At 46.6% G+C, this 20,285-nt stretch overlaps 1 protein-coding gene across 1 annotated transcript in view; it reads left to right on the forward strand.

The window, feature by feature from the left end:
* The window catches only part of ZNF830 (zinc finger protein 830), a 176,815-nt gene that overhangs the window by 83,566 nt on the left and 72,964 nt on the right, over positions 1-20,285 (forward strand). The window contains exons 6-7 of the mRNA XM_085606863.1: positions 7,505-7,595; positions 14,916-14,979. Coding sequence (XP_085462989.1) covers positions 7,505-7,595; positions 14,916-14,979 — 155 coding nt within the window. The remainder of the gene's footprint in view (positions 1-7,504; positions 7,596-14,915; positions 14,980-20,285) is intronic.

Raw genomic sequence — 20,285 nt, forward strand, 5'->3', positions numbered from 1 at the left:
CGAAATCACAAATTTTGTGATTTCCCTATTTTGCGATGGCCTTTTCCTGTTCACAAACGGGCTGATTCTGAGAATCTGCCCGTTTACGAACAGGAAAAGGGGTTGATACATATGCCCCTTAGTGTGCTGGCTGACTGGTACCTTCCTGTCTGCCACTACAGATGAGTTTCTCTCCCCCTGCTGTCCGACATCAGAAACAAGCCTGCTCTGGCAGGAGGTGTTTACACCTCCTCCAGTAGGGCGGCTAGTGAAGCTGAATACGAAGGCCAGAGGCTACAAGCCTCTGCTGCCTTTGATAGGCGACCCCGGCTTCCTCCAGACCTGAGAGATGCCACCCCCTGCCCTGAGGCCCATCTGGGGCCTGGACAGGCGGGAAATTAGATATGCAAGTAGAAGTGGCGCAATAGCAGGCAAGTCACACCCCTGAGGTGAGCTGCCTGTTGTGCCCCATGGACGAAGAGTTCCATCATTTTGATTTTGGTGGAAATAGGAACTCTGGGACAGGGTTATGCCCACTCCTCACTGAAAGTGGTCATATAGGGAAGCAGTGACCACAAATGTAAGTAGTTTATTGGCTTCTCACCTTCACACCCGCTAACTCCTCTAAATGTAGTATTTATGTGGCCCCCTGACACCAGTGTCGGGCCACATACAATATAAGCTATTGCTCGTTATATAGTGGACCAAAAAGAGGTACACTGTGTAAAGAGTCCAAGCAAACCCCAAAGTAATTTAAGAGGCACAAATGACACCCCAAATGGTCTTTTGTGGTAGTGTGTGCGAGCAGTTAGGCATATCAGAGGTAGTGCTAAGCATTTACTGCACACACAAAGACAGTAAATGACTATGTTCTGAAACAATGTTCTTCCTCATGTAAAGCGCTCTGATACCTCCGGGTCTCGCCAGCGCTATATAAAACATTTCAAATAAATAAATTTAAAAAATCCAACACCAATTTATAAAAATAACACATACTTTTATATGAATTTAGATACCAAGATCATTGGAATCAGGCAAGTACTTTTCGAATTGTGAATTTTTACAGTTTTCAAAGGTTGAAAGTGCAATTTTTGGGAGCAATAATGTTATCCAATAGGGAAAAACATGTACTGCATTCGGGCACTTAGCAGCGACTTACAGGACTGTGGGCAGGATCCAAGGACACACTGACAGATCACCTGGGAGTCTCTGGGCGTCCAGGTGCAGAATTGTGTCACAGCGTTGGGTGTCCCATTCATTTTAAAGGGGAACAGTCCAGTTGCGAAGAGGCTGGGACGGAGGGGACCAGTCCTGGGAAACCCACAATGGGGCTCGATGCTTGAGATGCTCAGGCACGTGTGGACACCTTTGGCTGTGGGGCTCGGGTGCAGTTGTGTCTTTTGATGTCTGGTCCATGATGGAGTCTCTCGCGTGGAAGGGGACCTTTAGAAACAGGCTTCAGGAGGCACTGGAAATCCAGTCCTGCCAAACCCAAGGGTGGACTTAGCTCTTGTGGGTCTGGGCACCCCTCGGCACACTCACCTCCTTTGGACTTAAGCTCTGGGGCATGGATGCAGGCATGCTTTGAAGCGTTAGGTCATGGCTGTGGCTGTGTTTCTGCTGCAGAGGGGCAAACAGGACAGCTGGGCCACTCTCGACGTGGGTCTCACTGTCCCTGATGTCCCTCGGCATGCAGGTCGGTTTTCCTCGGTGTTGGTGTCCAGACTGGACACAACAAGCCTTGGTTGCTGCAAAGGGTCCAGTACCCCAGGTATTGATGTTGTGCGGCTCTGGTCGGTCTTGGCGTCCCCACACTTGGAGGGAAGAAGGATCTGACCTGTAGGAGCGCTGCTGCCTCTTCCTGGGTGACTGCTGCATCGGTAGTCCCCGTAGACTGCAGGTTGTGTACCGGTGTTTGCTTCTTTAGTGCCTGCGGCTGTAGGAGAGTAGCTCTTCTACTTTGGCAATTGATGAAGCACTGGCATCTTGAGTTCTGCACAACGGTAGGAAGAGTCAGTTGTTTAATGAGGGTCGGGTGCAGCAGGCAGCCTGGCAGGGTTGGCGCCAAGTCAGCCATGCTCGGGTCATCATCTTCTTCTTTGTCAACTTCTTCTTTTGGTCCATAGAAATCTCAAGTCCTGGTATCCAGGGATCTCCTAAATACTCAATTTAGGGGCATTAATAGGAGTGAAGGATAGTAGTCAATGGGCTTCTTACCCATGGGGTCACTCCACTCCCTGACCACTACCTTTGGCGAGTGGGCCTCACCCTGTTCCAGAATTCCTAATTCCACTACATACAAGATAGTGGATTTCCTAATTCCTGGTTCACTTCAAATTTGCCACCCTATCCATGTGTCCAGCTTGGTAGTGTAACACGCCTCTTGCATAGCTGATTTTTTCCACCTGTCCTGGTGCCAGATGGGCTTAGGGAAGGGGGTGGCATTTCCTTGTCTTGGAAAGCCTCAGGTCGCATATCAAAGGCAGCAGATGTCTTCGAAGCCTCCTGATTGATATGCTGATTTACCAGTCTTCCTAGAGGAGGAGGTGACAGCACCTCTCTCCAGAGCATGCATTGCTGCTGACCTCCTGAGAGCATGGGTTCTCACCACTGGGGGTCAGAAACGTGTCTGTGGTGCCAGGCTGGACAGAACCAGTGAGCAGAACACTAGAGGGCTAGTAGGTTAAGGGGGTTTCTCTATTGTACCCCCTGGGTATTAATAAAGCCAACACTGGAATCAATGTGGTTTTATTAATACAAGCTGTTTGATACCAAACACTGTAAGTTTCAGTGAAGCCAACTCGTTTTGTCCAGTGCCCAGTACATACCTTAAGATGGCTTCCCTGCTGTAGGGATTACTTACACATATTACGTGCAGTGTTAGGGGATCTGGCACACAAGTGTGTGCCATGTTGTGTTTTCAATTTTTGGAGCACCTTGCCACGCAGCCTGCAGTGGCATTTTGTATGAGTTTGGTGCTGGGTCCCTTAGAGTGGTACAAGATATGCTGCAGCTCTTAAGGGCTCTATTTAGTTCCTGTGCTCTAGGTACCAGAGGTTCCACATACTAGGGACTCACAGAGGTGCTCAAGGCCTGGTCACTTGGGGATAAGTGACCAATTGTCTTATTTTTGGGAAAGAACATGGCACTAGGGAAGGTACCCAGTACACTTCAGTCAAAGTTGCATCACATACCAGGCAAAAAGTGTGTAGGGGGGGCTACTGCAACAAAAAACATGGTTTCTACAACCAGATACTGACATTCACCTGACAAGAAAAAAAAGGACCAAGAAGAGCTGAAGAAATACGAACTGCAGACTACTGGTGGACTTTGGCGCCATACACTTCCTGCCTACTCCTGTCTCGACAATCTTGACAATCTGACTGGTCCTGCGCCTATGCATCCTCCATAAGCCTCTGAGGGCCTTCAGCACTTCACCAAGCCGTCAGCATCTCCCTTGAAGTGGAGGAACCACTTTCCTGCAACCTGAAGGCACCGACTGCAACTTACGGTTCACCATTCTGCTGACCACCTTGTCCGCAGACTCAGCAGCTTCCCAGCTGTCACCATGCTCCAAGAGGTCATAGCCGTCTCCCCACAAAGTGAGAAGACGCCAGGGCCCAGTTGCTCTGTTTATTCCCCCTTTGCAGGTCTAACCGAGAACCGGGGGTGCCTTTGACTAACGGACACCAGCTGACCAAAACCCTCTGCACTCAAGCTCCCCGGGTCCACAACAACTGACAGTGCCCCCTGTTCCCAGGACCCCCACAAACCGATCCCCCTGTTGGGGGCTCCCGAACTTGTCCCCAAGTACCCCTCTGCAGCCTTTTTCTAGGTGGTCCCCCCTCTTTTCCTATGGTGTAGCCCGCAAGGCTACCAACCCGTCCAGCACCTCTGCACCCAGACACTCCAGGGCAGGTAAACTTAAACTGCTGGTGCTACTTTTGAACTAAGCTCCCTAGCACCCTGTCTTTAAGGGGACCATCGAGATTGCAAATACCTGTATGCAGTATATGTTTCTTTCTCCATAGGAAAGCATTACACATAAAAATGCATTTGAGTGAAAAAAAATTACTTGACCGCAAAAACTGAAACTTTAAACTACTAACCCAATGACAAAGTTCTTGTGTTAATATAAATATACCTGGTATTTTTCTAAAATTTGTCTTGAGTTTCTTGACTGCATGCCTCGTTTATTGACTCTGAGTTCAACAAATGCATTAACACTACCCTCTGATAAGCCTAAACTGCTCAATCACACTGCCACGAAAGAGAGCATTTGGGATTATTAATATAAGCCCTGTAAGCCAATAAGGGCCGTCTGAACTTTATACACAGTATGCCTTGTTTTGGTATACTACATAAAAAGATACCTTCCTACATACCTTTTGATTATTGCTTAAAAGTCTGTATACAATTTGTTTGATCTATATAGTTTGAATAAATCAAGCTTCCAAATGGTGACTGAATCTCTATTTTGTGTTTATGATCTTTATTACAGAAGTCTAATACGGATCCAATAGATCCGGCTAATTATTGGCCTATTTTCTTGTGTCCGGCCCTTTCAAAGGTCTTGGAGAAGTTTGTAAATAAGGTTCTGCAAGAACATCTTGAAGATGGGAAGCTTCTCCATGAATCTCAGTCTGGATTCAGGGCCAACTTCAGCATTGAGTCTGCGTTGTTGGAAGTTACTGAGTTTATTAGGGGCAGACTGGATGCGGGAGGTAAGGCCGTTCTGATACTGCTTGATCGGTCAGCGGCCTTTGACACGGTCCCACATGAAAGGCTCTTAAATAGACTTAAGAACATTGGCCTCGGTGGGACCGTCCTCAAGTGGATATCTTCCTATTTGGAAAACAGATCCCAGGGCATCTGGCTCCCACCCTTCTCCTCCCCAGTCCCTGCTATCAATGTTGGCGTCCCCCAAGGATCTATTCTTAGCACAACCCTTTTTTAATATCTACCTCTCTCCCTTAGCATACCTAGTGGAGGAAGCGGGCGCCAAAATTGTCTCCTACGCTGACGACTCGCAGCTTATCTTTTCGTGTGACAAAGGTTCTGACTTTGGTGGGGCAATGATTAACTCCTGCCTCTCTAAAGGTTTTTAATTGGCTCAAGGTAAACCAGCTGAAATGCAATGGGGACAAAACGGAGGTGGTTTTCTTTGGTGGTCATGAAACCCCTGATTGGAGCTCTTGGTGGCCTAGGGACTTGCCACCTCGGCCCGTGGAAAAAGAGAAAGTAAAAAACCTAGAAATAATCATTGACAAATCATTGTCGATGGGTCCTCAGATCCAACACCTCTCAGGTGTCTGCTTCGGTGTACTCAGAATGTTGAAAAAATTCTTGTCGCTCCTACCACTGGAAAGCAGAAGGATCGTGGTGCAGACTTTTGTGACATCTAAGCTTGACTAAGTCAATTGTCTGTACCTTGGTATCCCCAAACCTCTGACCCAGCGTCTGCAAGTAGTCCAAAATGCGGCTGCCAGAGCTATCACGCGATCGAGTTTTAGAACCTGTATGACCCCGGTTCTTAATGCTTTAACTGGCTCCGCATTAAAGAGTGGATAGACTTAAAGGCCTTGACCATCTTTTTCAAAGCTTTTCACAAGGTTGGTGCTATGTACCTCTATAAATGTGTCAACCGGTATTCAACGTCCAGACCCTTATGCTCCTCCAATACTAATTTGGTCAGTCTGCCCAAAATACATCTCACTCGTACAGCTGGCAGATCCTTTGGTTTTCTGGGGGCTAAATTATGGAACATTTTGCTGGAATCTTTGAGGCTTGACCCTAACTTACTTTCTTTTAGAAAGGACCTCAAGACCTGGTTGTTTCAATAAATTCCGGCCTTTCACTTTTCCCTTATCGTTGCGTAAGCGCCCGGACTCTTGTTTGAGTAGCTGTGTGCTTTATCAAATACCCGTTTCATTCATTCATTCATTCATTCATTCATTCATTCATTCATTCATTCATTCATTCATCAGTTTAAAGCTGTCCTTAAACGAACATTCATGCATACTATAAATCAGTTGGTGTGTGACGTTTGCATAAACCTTTTTAATCATGCTACTAGTAATCCAGCTAATAAGTAATGTGCAGCTGCCAGCATCTTTTTTTGTTATGGGATGTACAACTCTGGTTGTAAAAAAAATAAAAATAAAGAGTGCATGCACAAATGAGCTTACGGGTTTGGGTGAATGTTTTGTAGAACACTTCTAATAATTCAGTTAATTGTTGTGCTTATGCACAGATAAAAAAAGATGATTGGAGCATTACGTTGGAAGCCAAGGAGTTTACTATCCAGAACAACTCTACTGTCCTTGATTAATAAATTATTATTCAGCTCAGTAGGCGATACCTATTAAGTGTATTGAACTGCAAATGCCATCAAACAAGACACTGCTTTATTTTCAGTTCCGACTTCATGTCGACTATACGGAGTCAACACTTTATCATTGTTTTCCGACTCATACAACGAATTCGAGCCATGGACTAAAAAAAGTAGGGTAAATACCTTGGAGTCATTAAAGCTCTTTACTTGACTTGGCATAGGGGTTAACTAACCATATCCATCGGTTTCATCTTGATAGACTCTTGTATTCCTTTGGGAGAGGATATGATTTATATTTATATAACTTCTCATCATCCTATTGGAGAATGCCAATAAATGAGCCAATCACTGCATACCCATCTAACAATCTTGGGGCCTAGTAACTTGTGTGTTTATTTATTTTCCTCCCTAGAAAATATGCCTCAAAATATCACACAGCACCCTAGCTATGCTGCTGTAAAACAACCAAGGCGTGGGGTGCCACTTAATTCATTCTCTCATCCAGGATGTAGTAAGATGTTGGTCAACTAAGGAGGTCGCCAATTGTGCCCTGGGTTTTTCCAACCAGTCTCTGACTTTGTGATGGGACCTATGTAGTAGGCTCCAAAAATCATAAAAGTGTTACTTGACCTGCAGGTCTAGTAACTTGAAAAATCTACTTGACCTAACTATAATGTACTTGACCTCTGTCTCTGAAAGTGGAGCAAATGTGACAAGTTAACAAGATTTAAAGGCATCTTTATTGCTCATTCACTTTGTGAGAAATAAAGATGCCTTTAAATCTTGTTATCTTGTCACATTTGTTCCTCTTTCAGAGACAGAGGTCAAAAGCCAGTTTGTCTTCCTACTCGCCAGAAAGGGCGAGTAGGCCCTAAAAATAGCTTGTCCTGATTAAATCTTGCTTACCATAGCGAGCGGGAGAGTGAATTTTTCTAGCCCTGTACTAGTAGGTTGCATTGCAAAATCTCCAGTAGCAGGGGAATGCACAACGACCTGCCTAATGAATATTTGGTCGCCATCCAGAACCTGCATTTCAGTAAATAAGGTTTTTCGATCCCAGCGACTATATATCTTGATACATGACGTGCACCCTCCAGGTAGTTCTTTCCTTATGCAATGTAAACCTCTAAAATAAGATTTCAAATGTTATCTGAAATTAAGTATCTTTCTTATCTTTTCAATTTGTTGCAGATTTCTTTGACACCAAAACACCATCTGCTCCAAAGGTCTCTCATTCCGGTTCCATTTTGAAAGCTGAGTTTCAGGAAAAGCCAGTAGAACGGTAAGTTCAATACCAGGCTAAGATATTGCCATTCAGGTGCTTTGGCCTAAGCCTGTTTGGTAAAGTGTGCAGCATATTAAGTGGAGGGCTGTAACATGTTTGCCACATTAAACTTTGTAATTATATTTAACTATGTGATGGGTCATGGACATGCAGAAGGTGGTAGTGCGGCGACGATGCATGATTGCCACCTGGGGGGTCCGGCGCACACTGCACGATGACGTAATGATAGAAGCGGAACTACGACCGCTAGAAAAAGCGGTGGCCGAGCAGGGTGCAGGGATCGAATGCCTCCGGCATTTGCACTCATGCTATAGGGAAGCGTAGACGAGACTGAGCAAGCATGATTACAAATATCGGATCACCAAGCAACATGCAGAAGGTGACTGCTCAGGTAGGATGCTAGTGTGCTTGGTTAGGAAAAATCAACAACAAGCACCGATCCGACGATGAATCGACGGCTAATTAGCCATGACACAAGCCGACATTAATGACACATTCGCGATTATTACTGAATACTCTACGGGGGTGTGACTCCCACCGACCCTGCCCTCTTAAAGGCCTTTTGTCCAGAATCTCGCTGCTCAGCTTGTCCCCACTCCAAAAGACCGACCTGGATGAACTGCTTCAGTTTGAAGAAATAAAGATGCTGTTGGTCAAATAGTCAGGAACAAGACTCCAGGCACTGATGGGCTGCCCGTAGAGTATTATTCCACATTCTCTGCACACTTGCCCAGCTGCTCCTGGAGGTGCTCAACGAGGCCCACTCCCACGGTCAGTTGACGGACTCACACCGTAAAGCATTAATAGTTGTTCCTCCCAAACTGGAGCGAGATCCTTTAGATGTCCGGTCCTACTGCCCACTGTCCCTCTTAAATCTTGACTGCAACGTGCTCAGTAAAGGGTTCGCCAACAGGTTGCACCTGGTGATCAGCACCCTGGTGCTTGAGAATCAATCTGGCTTTATACCAGGTCATAGCACCTTTCATAATAACCATCACCTTTTATGGCTTATCCACTCTACACCCCCAGAGGCGCACAGCATGGTTTCGGTATCTCTCGATATTGAGAAGGCCTTTGACAACTTGGGTTGGGACTTCTTGTTATCGACGTTGCACCACTTAGGTTTTCAGGGAGGGGTTCCTGGGATGGATATGTATCTTATAGTCAGAACCATTGGCCAGAATAAGGATGGAGCAGCTGATATTAGACTGCTTTCCCACTCTAAGAGGCACAAGGCAGGGCTGCCTGCAATCCCCATTCGCGGTTGCGATGGAGCCATTGGCTTGTCACTTTCGGCTGCGGACACGGGATTGGGGAATCCCGGATCTCGATCATCCATCACATATCTCTTTACGGAGACGATGTGCTGGTCTATTTGCGTGACGTCGGGATCTCGCTGCCGGGCCTAATGCACCTGTTGGATGAGTTTGGGGCTGTGGCCAGCCTCAGGATTAACTGGTCCAAATCCTGTTTATTCCCTCTAATGCCCACTCAGGAACCTCATGGAGAAGCTTCTATAGGGCATCGCCTTCAATGGTGTTATGATATGTTTAAATATCTTAGTGTCCAGATGTACCACACTGACCAAGCACTGGAGTAATGCAATAAAGGGAAAGCGATGCGCTCGGTATGTGGCTCCCTCCCCTTGTGGTGTTCACTCCCTTTATCCCCGGGTAGCAATTGCTAAAATGTTAATCCTCTCCCGCCTACTGAATTTCTTTGCCACCTTGCCGATAGTCCTCCCCAAACGATTCTTCAAGTAGTTAAATGGTCTTTTCTCACATTTGATATGGAGCACGGGACACCTGTGGGTGGCACTGTCCAAAGCATAATGCCCACTCCAGGAAGGAGGAATGTGCGCTCCTGATTTCGGCAGCCCAGTTGCAATGGCCTCTGCGTTGGCTGGACACCCACCCCATCGTCGAGTGTGGCGCTGTCCGCTCTCCTCCTGGCATGGTGAGCATATACACTTGACTCTTGGACCGGGCTTGCCCGCCTCGAAAGGGCTCAAGTTTAATGATGGCGTCGAGGGCATGCTGGCGACATTTCGTACACAGTCGGTAGCGTGCTATGCCCTACTCTCCCTCGGTCGTAATGAGCCACTTGCCAGGCATACAGGCATTGGCTAACAACCACGACTTGAAACAATGGAGGACTGCAAGGATTGCCGATATGGGTGACCTTTACCAAGACAGCGTCCTGATGTCCTTCGAGGCCATTCTGGATATGTACGAATACCAGCGGGGCACTTTTTGACATACCAGGCCATCAAACGCGCTATGAGTGTCACATGGGGGGCTGAGGAGGCGGAACTGGCCCGTTCACCGCTCCGTAAGGTACTTCTTACACAGGGTGGGGCATGTCGTGCCATAGCAAACCTGTATGTGGCCCTATTGTCCAGTAATCTGGCGGATATCATCAAAGCCATGCCCTGATTGAACGATGTGCTTCCCAGCCCATTGCCCAATAATGCTTGGTCCAGGGCACTTAAATGCATGAACAAAGTCTCCTGAAATCCTATGTTACATTTCACACAATTCAGTTATTTACACCAAGCATATCTCTCCCCCAGCGTGTCAAACGGTTGTACCCCACATCCACACCAGAATGTCCATGGTGTAATCTACTGGAGGCTGGATTCTACTACATGGTCAGAGACTGCACTTCATTACAACGGACATGGGCTGAAGTTACGGCTACAGTATCCGAAATGTCAGTACACGCACTGGTTCCCACCCTGGAATCTTGCCTCGTTGGCCTTCGCTCCATAAATAAGGGTGATCAACAAACGAAATCACTTCATTTACTTAGCATTCGTCCTTTTTAAACCGCAAATTTCAATGCAGTGGAAGGCGTCCACAGCCCCAGACATTGCCAGATGCTTGACTGCACTGTTACTTTGGGCTCGAGCAGAGTCAAATGTTTTGCGTTCTCTATCACACAGAGGACTGGCCAAGGGGGGGGGGATTGGGACATATATATTACAGACATTGAAGTGAAGAATGATTTGCGCCCACCTTGAAGCAGATAATTTGGACTTACGAGCAAATGCCCTTCTCAGGACTGTACTCACATTAGAAGGAGATTTTAGTAGTCCATGCCTGCTGTCCATGGCCAATACCATTGGTGTCACTCTCCACCAAATGTGACCTGACACTGCATACACACTATCCGGGCTCCCTTTATTGTGTAGCTAGGACTATACACCCTCTACCCCACAAAGGGTACTAGCGCAGATGATGTCACGTCATTTGGCATATTGTTTCACACTGTTATACAAACTGTATCTGTGGTAGTTATGTCCTAATGCATGATGACTGTACCCATACAATGTATACTGTGTAACTGGTGTCACCTTTCAGTTGTTAAGATAAAATAAAAAAATAAAAACTGTCATAGGTTGTGAGAAGATGACCTGGTATATGATGATCACTAATGTAAGTGCTACGCAAACAAATGATGGACGGAATGCTGAATGTATCATACATTCACCCCCAGTCCAGAGATCTGGGTTAAATCCATCGTTCTTTTGCTCACCATGCCACCCCAGTTTAGACCCAGCCATATGCAATCAGTCTTGACCCTGTGCCTCATGGGAACAGTCCAGACCGAACTGCAAAGCCCGGTCCTCCCTGGACCGCAAACAAGCATCCTTGTGTTTGCTTTGTTTGCCTTAAGTTGGCAGGGTATGCCCAGACGTGGGTCCCTTGCTCACTTTGCCACTGGATTCAAGCTAGCCTGGCTAATGAGGGCGGTTAGCCCGAAACCGGTCCCAGGATGCTTGTTTCTGGTCCAGGGAAGACATGGCTTGGCAGTTCGGGCTGGACTGTTCCCATGAGGCACCGAGTCAAGACTGATTTGCATATACCTGTGTCTGAACTGGGGTGGCGAAGTGAGCTAAAGAACAATGATGGATTCAACCCAGATCTGTGACTGGGGGTGAGTGTCTGAAAAGTTTCAGCGCTCTGTCCATCATCATTGGCTCTAAAGTAAGTGGGCACCTTGCACCAGTCCAGACAACACTTATGGTGATTTAGGAGGTCTCGGACAACCTTAGAAAGCTATCCAAGTGGTTGCTGTGGAGAGCAGCCTTCACCCTTTGTCTTGAAGGAGTGTAAAGCAGCTTCTTTTACCAGAATGCAGTCTTATAGTAGAGATTAAATGAAAAAGAATCACACAAAGTATACATAAAAATATGTATTTATGATATAACACTCACTAGTACGTTACAGGATCTCCTACACGGAGATGGACACAAAGGACAGGATACTTTAGCAAACAATCACAGGAAATAGCACTAATACACAGTGAGCCCCAGGGGAGGACCAAACCATATACTAAGAAAGTGGCATAAGAATCACAGCTCATGTCAAGACAATGTCGAGAGGACGTAGAATTGCTGGGGACCCACAGAACCACCCAAGGTAAGTAGATGGGGACCCCCCCCCCACGGAGAGTGTGTGCAGGGTGAGGACACGACCACGTGCTCCGTACAAGTCTATGTGTAAGTTGTGGTTGGAATTTTAAATATTAGGGACCCTTCCCAGTAGACTCTGAAGAAACCCCGTGGAAGACAGATGGTTGGAGACCCACCCCACCCGTGGATACCGTGGTACCCAAGTTACCTATCCCAGGGAAGCCGGCTGCATAGGTATGAAGTGGCGCTGGAAACCGCCGTCGAACCCAAAGGAGGACTTCAGCAAAGTGCCGCTGCCGGAAGAGGAGAAAGTGTCCGGAGGAATCCAAACGTGGATTCTTGAAGAAGAGTACCTGAATGCAGAGGGAACAGAGTCTGTCACTCAGGAGTGACCAGGAGCCCTGGAAGACGAATGCCCTCCAATGTTGAGTGCTTCAGGAAAGAGGATGGTGACCTTGACTCTGCTGCTGCGAGGACCAGGCGACGCTGAGAATGACCAGGACCCGGATACAAGCTGTCCCACAAAGGATGTCGAGTGCTGAGGGGTTGGTGTCCGGCAGGAGCACCAACAACCCTTGGCAAATGCAACCCACGCAGGAAGTCAAGAAGGTGCACGGTTGGAACCATCAAGGTCCAGGAGACTCACCAGAAGCAGGGGAGTCAGGGCAGGCCCGAGCAATTGGGGGAGCCCAAGGAAAACAAAGGTGACCCCCAAATGGACACAGGAGGGCACAGGAGTTGTGAAAAAAACCTCAATCAGCTCACAAAAAGATGCAGGCAACGATGCACTCAATGTGGTATGGCTGAAGATTCTGGTCACTGGAGGTGCTCGAGGTTGGGGCTACTTGGGGCCCAAAGATCTTCTTGCAAAGATGTCAACAAGTCTTTGCAACTGCAAAGGGGATGCGGTACCCAGGGGTTCGAGTTTTGCAACCCCCACAAGGACAACTGGCCTCAAACCTGGTAAGAGGGTAGAGCAGGCCTCAGGAGCTGAGGAAAACTACCACCTGTGTTGCAGGGCCCACGGAGTCCGGCGGAGCTCAGCATCTGCAGACCCGTCGTCTTAGTTGCGGTGCCTGTGAATGCAGGGGAGTGACTCCTTCACTCCAAGGGAGAATACTTCAGTTGTCCTTGATGTTTCACAGGCCTTGGAAGGTTCTTGTATGATGCACAGGAACAGACGATGCAGCAGACTGGAAGGGAGACGAAGTCAGGCCCAAGCGAAGTCCAGTGTGCCCAGACGGTAGAAGTGCAGTGGTTTCAGTTCTGAATCTTATCCCACGACGAATCTAGGGACCTACACACAGGTAAGCCCTTAAGTACCCTAGGGAAAGGGTTGGGAAGATTCAAGGGATCCACCCAGGGGAGGGTCTGGACAGGGGGGAGGTTACTCCCATGTTCTTTGTCCAGTTTCGCGCCAGAGCAGGAGCTAACGGCTCCAAGGACTGGTTTGAACTGGACTATGCACAGGGACACCAAATGTGCCTCTCATGCAGACTTTCAGGCGCTGGCAAGCGCACCCACCTAGCCCTAATACACTAAATCCTATCTGGAAGGTGGTCACACCTCCCTGTGACAGGATGCCTATTGTTCTACCTTCCCCTGCTCAAGCTTGGCTCAGCAACAGGAGGTCATAAATGTGTCTGGTCGGCAACAACCATTTTGTGCTGTCCAGGACTAGAAGGCTGGTACCGGGAACACTGAGAGCCTAACGGAGGGCTCTTCCAGTGCTTGGAATCATACCTGCCACACCGTAAAGATACCAAACATGATCGGATTGGTTGCGGCTGTTTTCGAGATTGTCATTGCTCGATTCCGCGTTGCCCCTCTATATAGTATATGGCTGCTTCACTGACAACCTGGGAAAATAGACTCCGTAGACTGCAAGGTTGTCCTGCTCATGCAGGGGCACCCTCCCACTTAGAACCAAGCACCCTGCCTTCAGGATTGTAAAGGCCTGCTATAGGGGTGATTTATAGGTTTTATGTGCAGTGACCCTTAGATATAGTAAATCTTTATCTTTTAGTAAGTGGTGCATGCACCAACTTATACCGGCTGCAAAGGTAAGCCTGTAGTTCTATTTTGAATGGCTTCTCATGGGTGGCATAATACATGCTGCAGCCATGGGAGACCTCTAGGGTACCTATGCCCTGGGTACATGGGCACCATAAACTAGTGACTGACAAGGGTACCACAGTATCCGATCTGGGATGTACCCAAGTACTAAACACAACAATTTAGTGAGAAAACAGATAGACTGGGGTCCTGATTAGCAGGATCCCAGTCAGACTAGTCAAAAACAGCACCACATCAAGCAAAAAGTGGGGGTAACCATAAGAAGTAGTTCCTACTTTCTTACACTGACCATAGAGCACCACTAGTAATATGCCATCTCAGGAGGTGGAGTCCCAGCAGGAGCCGCATGGTGCCACCTAGCGGAGCTGGAGAGCCATTGCCGCTGAAACGTTTTCCAGATCAGTCTGAAGCCTGGAAGAGTCGACAGTATGTATCTATGTAGCTACCACAAATATTTTTTATTAAATGTAATTAACTTCTTCAGTCCTTTAGTTGATGTTTCGTTAAGTATTAGAAGTGTTTTTGAAGCTTCTAATGTATCTCATTACTGTGCCTGCGAGCACGTTCATAGAAAAGATTAATTTGCAAAACCAACAGGTCACTTTCTATCATGTAAATTAACATTAAGGATATATTGTACTGTTGTAATAACTGCTTTATTTATTCTCTTATCTGTTGTACTTGTACTGTTGATACAAAGTGATGCAGGTGAATCAGCAGTTTGAATGATTATCTAATATTTGCCAGAAGATGGCGCAAGTTGTCACTTTTCAGTGAACGGTGTGTGTTCCACTTGGGTAACCGTTTACTATGAAATGTTTCAGGAAAGAGAACACTGCAGAAGCCCTCCCTGAGGGGTTCTTTGATGACCCAGAAGTGGATGCCAAGGTAAGTTCATTTTCTCATTTTGGGGGTTTAAATGAATTCGCTGGTGCAATATTGTGTCTCGGCAGCAAACTGTGTCATTCCCTTGCACTAAACAGATAAAAAGGTATAATATATGGTTTTAGCCATCTTATTGTTAATTAGGAGGTAAAGCAAATGTAAGCCCCCCCCCCCCCCCCCGCCCCACACACACACACATATCTACCTTGCAGACCAGACTGTGAAAATAGTGCCGGCTTGTGGCCGATGAGGGAATTATGGAAATTCTACAAATAGATGGTTTTGAAAGTAAGTTGATGTATCGCCTCGCCGCTTTCCATGTGTACCATCTCTGCCTCACACACAGTTCACTGTTTGCAAACCTTCATAAATTGCATTAAAAACAATAAGTGCACATCTTTTTAACGCAATTGTGTGAAGCCTGTGCGAGAGCTTGTCTAGTAATGGTACACATGTTACTCTTTCTTTTCTTTTACAGCTGGTTCGTGCCACAAAGGCCCAGTTTTAAAGAATGGCTTTCCTCCCGAGGGACAGATATTAAAATAACACCCACATATTTTCACGCACCAGTGCACTCGCATATGAGCACATACATCGCTCAAGGTACATGTAACCACGCACCTACAGGCCGCTTTTGTCCTTAGATATACACACATCATCTGATCATTTGCACCCAGAGATCCGCATGAATACATATGCATTTAGAAATCCATTTTATATACCTCTGAGACTCTAATTTGAGTTGTCTTCTAAGAAGTACCACAATGCAAAATTATACTTGCAGCATTTGCACGAGGGTTCAACACCGTAGACATTTATCAGTATCCCAGTGCTACATATATTAAATCGCTATTGTTGTATTGTGTAAATCAAAAAACCCTTTAATACGCGTTTTGAAGCAGTAGAGATGTGAAGTGCCATACCGTAATCCTCCTACACCTACTGCAGACTTCCAGTGATCTCTGGGGAATTCCTCTTCCTTATTTGCCTCCAAGGAAATCCCAACTTGCAAACAGTACAGCTAGGACACAAGGCAACTGCAGTCTGTAGAAAATGCCGTACCCAACACCCAAACCAATGCCTGCTGAACCATACCCAAAAAACAGTGCAGCTACATGCCGATGGAGTATGAACTAAAATTCTACCTGAAGTAATCCGTTTGATAGCTTGTTTTATAGAATTGTTTATAAGGGTCACGCTCTGGGAGACGATCAGCGACCAGGTAAAATCCACATATAAAGCCCTATCAGAGGACCTACAAATAAGGGACATGGCTGGGGGAGTCGAGTAATGGTCATCATGTGCCTCCTTCTGTGAACCTAACCTGCCACAGGAGAGGTTATGTTCATGTATTCGTGCTCAGGTCATGAGCAGGAGAGTAGACATATTTTATTTGGATCAGTTAACTAACATTATTTTGTATTATATTATTATTCAATATATAATGATTATTTGTTATTATTTCGTTTTGTCTCAATATAGTGGGACTGTAGGATTTGGAAACGGTATAAAGGAAGTTGGATGAAGATAAGAGTGTAACCGTCTACTTACACAAGTACAGATTGATGCATAAATGACTACGCAGCCCTGATTACAGTAATTATAATCCTTAGAAGGGATCTCAGCAAAGACGGAAAGGTTAATCATGTAACGATGGTGAAGATATATCTACACTTCCCAGGCAGTTATGAAAAGCACATTCTACACTTGTAACAAAATTCCTAAGTCTGAAGCCTTGGGTTGTTTGACACATCCGGGCTGGCAGTGTGCTGCAGATGATAATGTTTGGGGAACTGGTGGGCCTGATGAGGCCAGGATTATTCATACAATACAGAAAGTGACACCAGGTGCTCATGTCCTTGGTGAGGTGTTACTGTTAACTCTGCTCCCCCGCCCCCAGACCATAGTCTGCATTCTACTCCCACAAACAGTGCCATACTGCAACAACACACCATGTTGCTATACGTCTTTGGCCGGTTTACCTGTTGGCTGCAGGCGGTAAAGGCCACCTGTGGGAAGCCTGTCTGGACCCATTTGTCCATTCCCTATGTGTGCAGAAATCAAAGCAGTCATCACTGGGCAGAGCTGGCAACAACTGGAGCAGAGGCCACCGGCCTAGCTGGTTCAAAGGTCATCATCAGCTGACAGGTAGTTCCAGTGCCATCCACAATTTGCATCAGACCTTGCCACACCTCTTTTTAATCTTGTGGTGAAGCGTGATCAAGCAAAAGGCATGGGTATAGTAAAATAAAATTATGAGTAATAAACAAATATTCATTGGGAATATTAGTTGAACATACTGAACCCTCATTTGCTGTGCAATATTACAAGAATGTCCCTGCATTGTAGATGGAGGGTTACACTTCACCGAGTGTCTCACTGCATGTGAAACTGTTATCCTAGCATTTATTTTGGCCCTGCCGATACCTTAACGTGGTGTGTGCATATAAGCCTATGCCTGTATCTGGAAATGCGTGGTCTGGCATCTTTCCTGTGACCTATAGAGGGACACCAAGCATGCCCCCATATTAGGCAATGGACTACTGTCCACAGCCATGACTTGGGTACATCATATAAAGTGGTGGTGGCAATGCACATGTTTTGTAAATTTGAAGTGTGATCATAATCTTTTTTTTTTCTCTGTCTGTGGCACAGAGCGGGTGTGCTGCTCATCCTTCTAATGTAATGTCGTGCATTTATGTAAAAACCTAGAACCTTGCACCGGCATCTGCTGTGCATGTTGAGTGTGTATAGTACATGTATGTATTCTTTTAGGAATGCATGTGTGAGTGAGTCTGAGTACTTGAGCCTGTGGGATCATTTTGGATTCCCCTGGCACACGATGCAGGATTAGGTCAGTTTCATCAGAATTGTATTGCTTGCATTCCGTTCGCTGGAGGATGGAGACAGGAGTACCTTTAGAAATTCTGTGAAGACTTTGTTAGTAAGTGTAAGAAAGTGGGTTATTATGTGGTGTGGCTGTGAGAACTCATCATATAATCAAGTCTCTAAGGAAATGGCTGTTTTTGCATGATCACCCTCAAACCTTTGGACTTATGGTGCTGGTTTTTCAACTCTGAGAGTCAACTGAGAACTACTAACCAGATCTCAGTGACCGTGTCCTGGCCCTTTACCATGTATGTTCAATTGGTCTCTACCCAGTTGTCACAAGTTAAGCCACTTCTAAGTCTCTGATGTATGGTACCATGGGTGCTTGGAGCCTGTAAGTTAAAATTAGCCCTGGGCGGTGAACTCAGTTCGTGGAGTTTGCAGAGTTTTCTTAACTCTGCGTTCCACGGTGCTCCCAGAGTGCAGAAAACTCAGCTCTGTGTAGCACAGCTGAGGTTTTTCCCTGCTCGCGCTCGCCAACGGTAAGTTGGCGAGCGCAACCTGCCGCTCGGGTAGAATTTCTACCCGAGCTGCAGGAAGATCGGCGCGAACAGCAGTTCACACCGAACTCCGCCGCTTGTGGAAATCCGATGAGTTTTTTTGTCACTAAGCGGAACTCCATGAACTACGCCCAGCCCTAATTAAAATGCCACAGCAGACTGGTAGAGAAGTTTAAAACTACTAACTTGACTTTGCATTTCGAATAATAGCAAATGCCCAAACCTCCCTTTTTAATTTGTATAAGGCAGGCCTATCGAGTACTAAGGCAGGGTGCAGCATATCAAAAAAGCAGATCATGTGTTTTACATGTTCTAACAGTAAAAACTCACAATTGTCATTTTTACTGTGAGAGAGGCTAGTAGCCTTATTGATGAGTACAGCCTTACACACTGACAACTCAGCTGTGCTAACTTCTCAATGGTACTACTATAGTTGGTACTTCGAGGTATCAAACAACTCGTTACAATAAGCCCAACTTGATGCCCAAGTCAAATTTAATGATGTTTGTTGCTACATGGTATTCTTAGAAAGTTATCACGCTGTTCCCCAAGTTTCCCAGTAGCCTTTTGCAGATGCTGGCCATGGGGCAGCCTTCTGCCCACATGGGGAGACATTTAAACGGCTCCCAGGACAGGCAAAAATAGAGGCCTGCCACTGGAGGAGGTGTAACCGCCTTCTGGCAGGAAACCACACAGGGTGTTAGCCCAAAAGACGCTCGTCAACGGGGAAGTTGCCTCTTTTGTATGGGTAGACAGGTTGGCGTGGGGGACAGAAAGGGGGAAACAATGACCAAACCGGTGTTTCCATGGTCTAGTGGCCCCCAGGTAGCCACACCTCTAGGATGGGTTACCGAGCTCCAAACACTAAGAGGAGGGTTCAGACCTATTGAGAGTAGGCAGAAAAGAGCACTCTGGGATAGCTAGATGCCGCACTTCACAGGAAGTTGTCATCAGGTGAAAGGAAAGCAAGTAGCCCATCAACTAGTGACTGCAACCTCCCCTTGAGCACCCTCTGGGCATAAAAGAGGCGGCCTAGGCCCCCAGAACTCAGATGTCGTTTGGACTGGAGAAGAGGACCGAAGAAGGACTGCCCTGCTGACCTTGGACATGGCAAGAAAGAGGCTACACCGAAGTTGGACTGCACCTGCTGCTTCTTGAGCTAGCAAAGAGAGGACTGTGCCTGTGGTGTACTGCTCATGGAGAAGTCATCCCCCGAGCCCAGTTAGAAGATGGCAAAAGTCAGTTGGCTGACTTCTGGTTCACAGCACAGGGTCACAAATGCAGAGGAAGGCTGTCTGGGTGAGTTGGTAGCCCAGATCATTGAATCGCTGGGAGACCAAGACCTGATGCCTAAAAGTTGCACCGAGTCTGCTGGACCCAGGAGAGTCGTCAGAGTGCAGTTTGGTCACCAAGAACTAGAGTTATCGCCAAAAGAAGGGAACCACTGGATTCAGCGTGTCTCATGACCAGTAGTCCAGTGGCAGCTAGACTTTTGCTGGACTAAAAAGGGCTTCGAGGGGCATTAACCCCTGTGGCCAAAGTCTCACTACCTGGACTGTGGGCCAAGGAGTAACCCCAGGAAGATCTCCGTCAATTGCACAGCATCTTCAACATCCTGTATCCCTTGTGTCAGGACCACCCCACAAAAGTCAATGACAATGGACCATTAATGCTGGAACTGGACTGAAGACTGCTTTTCTGGTGAAGGTAACTGTTTCTTCGGACCTTGTTGTTCCTCTGACTGGATTTCCACCACAATTGGTCACCTATAGTGCTTCTAAGCAACTGCATTCATCCTTGATGTAACTTTGTGCTGAAAAAGTTTGTTAGTGTCAAATTTGTTGAATTTGCCAATGCTTGCTCCCGGTTGAGTGACAAGTCTTGATTTATGGTTTCTTTAAAAAGCTACATCTCCTGAAC

Source organism: Triturus cristatus, chromosome 5_2, assembly GCF_964204655.1.
Source record: "Triturus cristatus chromosome 5_2, aTriCri1.1, whole genome shotgun sequence".
Lineage (NCBI taxonomy): Eukaryota > Metazoa > Chordata > Amphibia > Caudata > Salamandridae > Triturus > Triturus cristatus.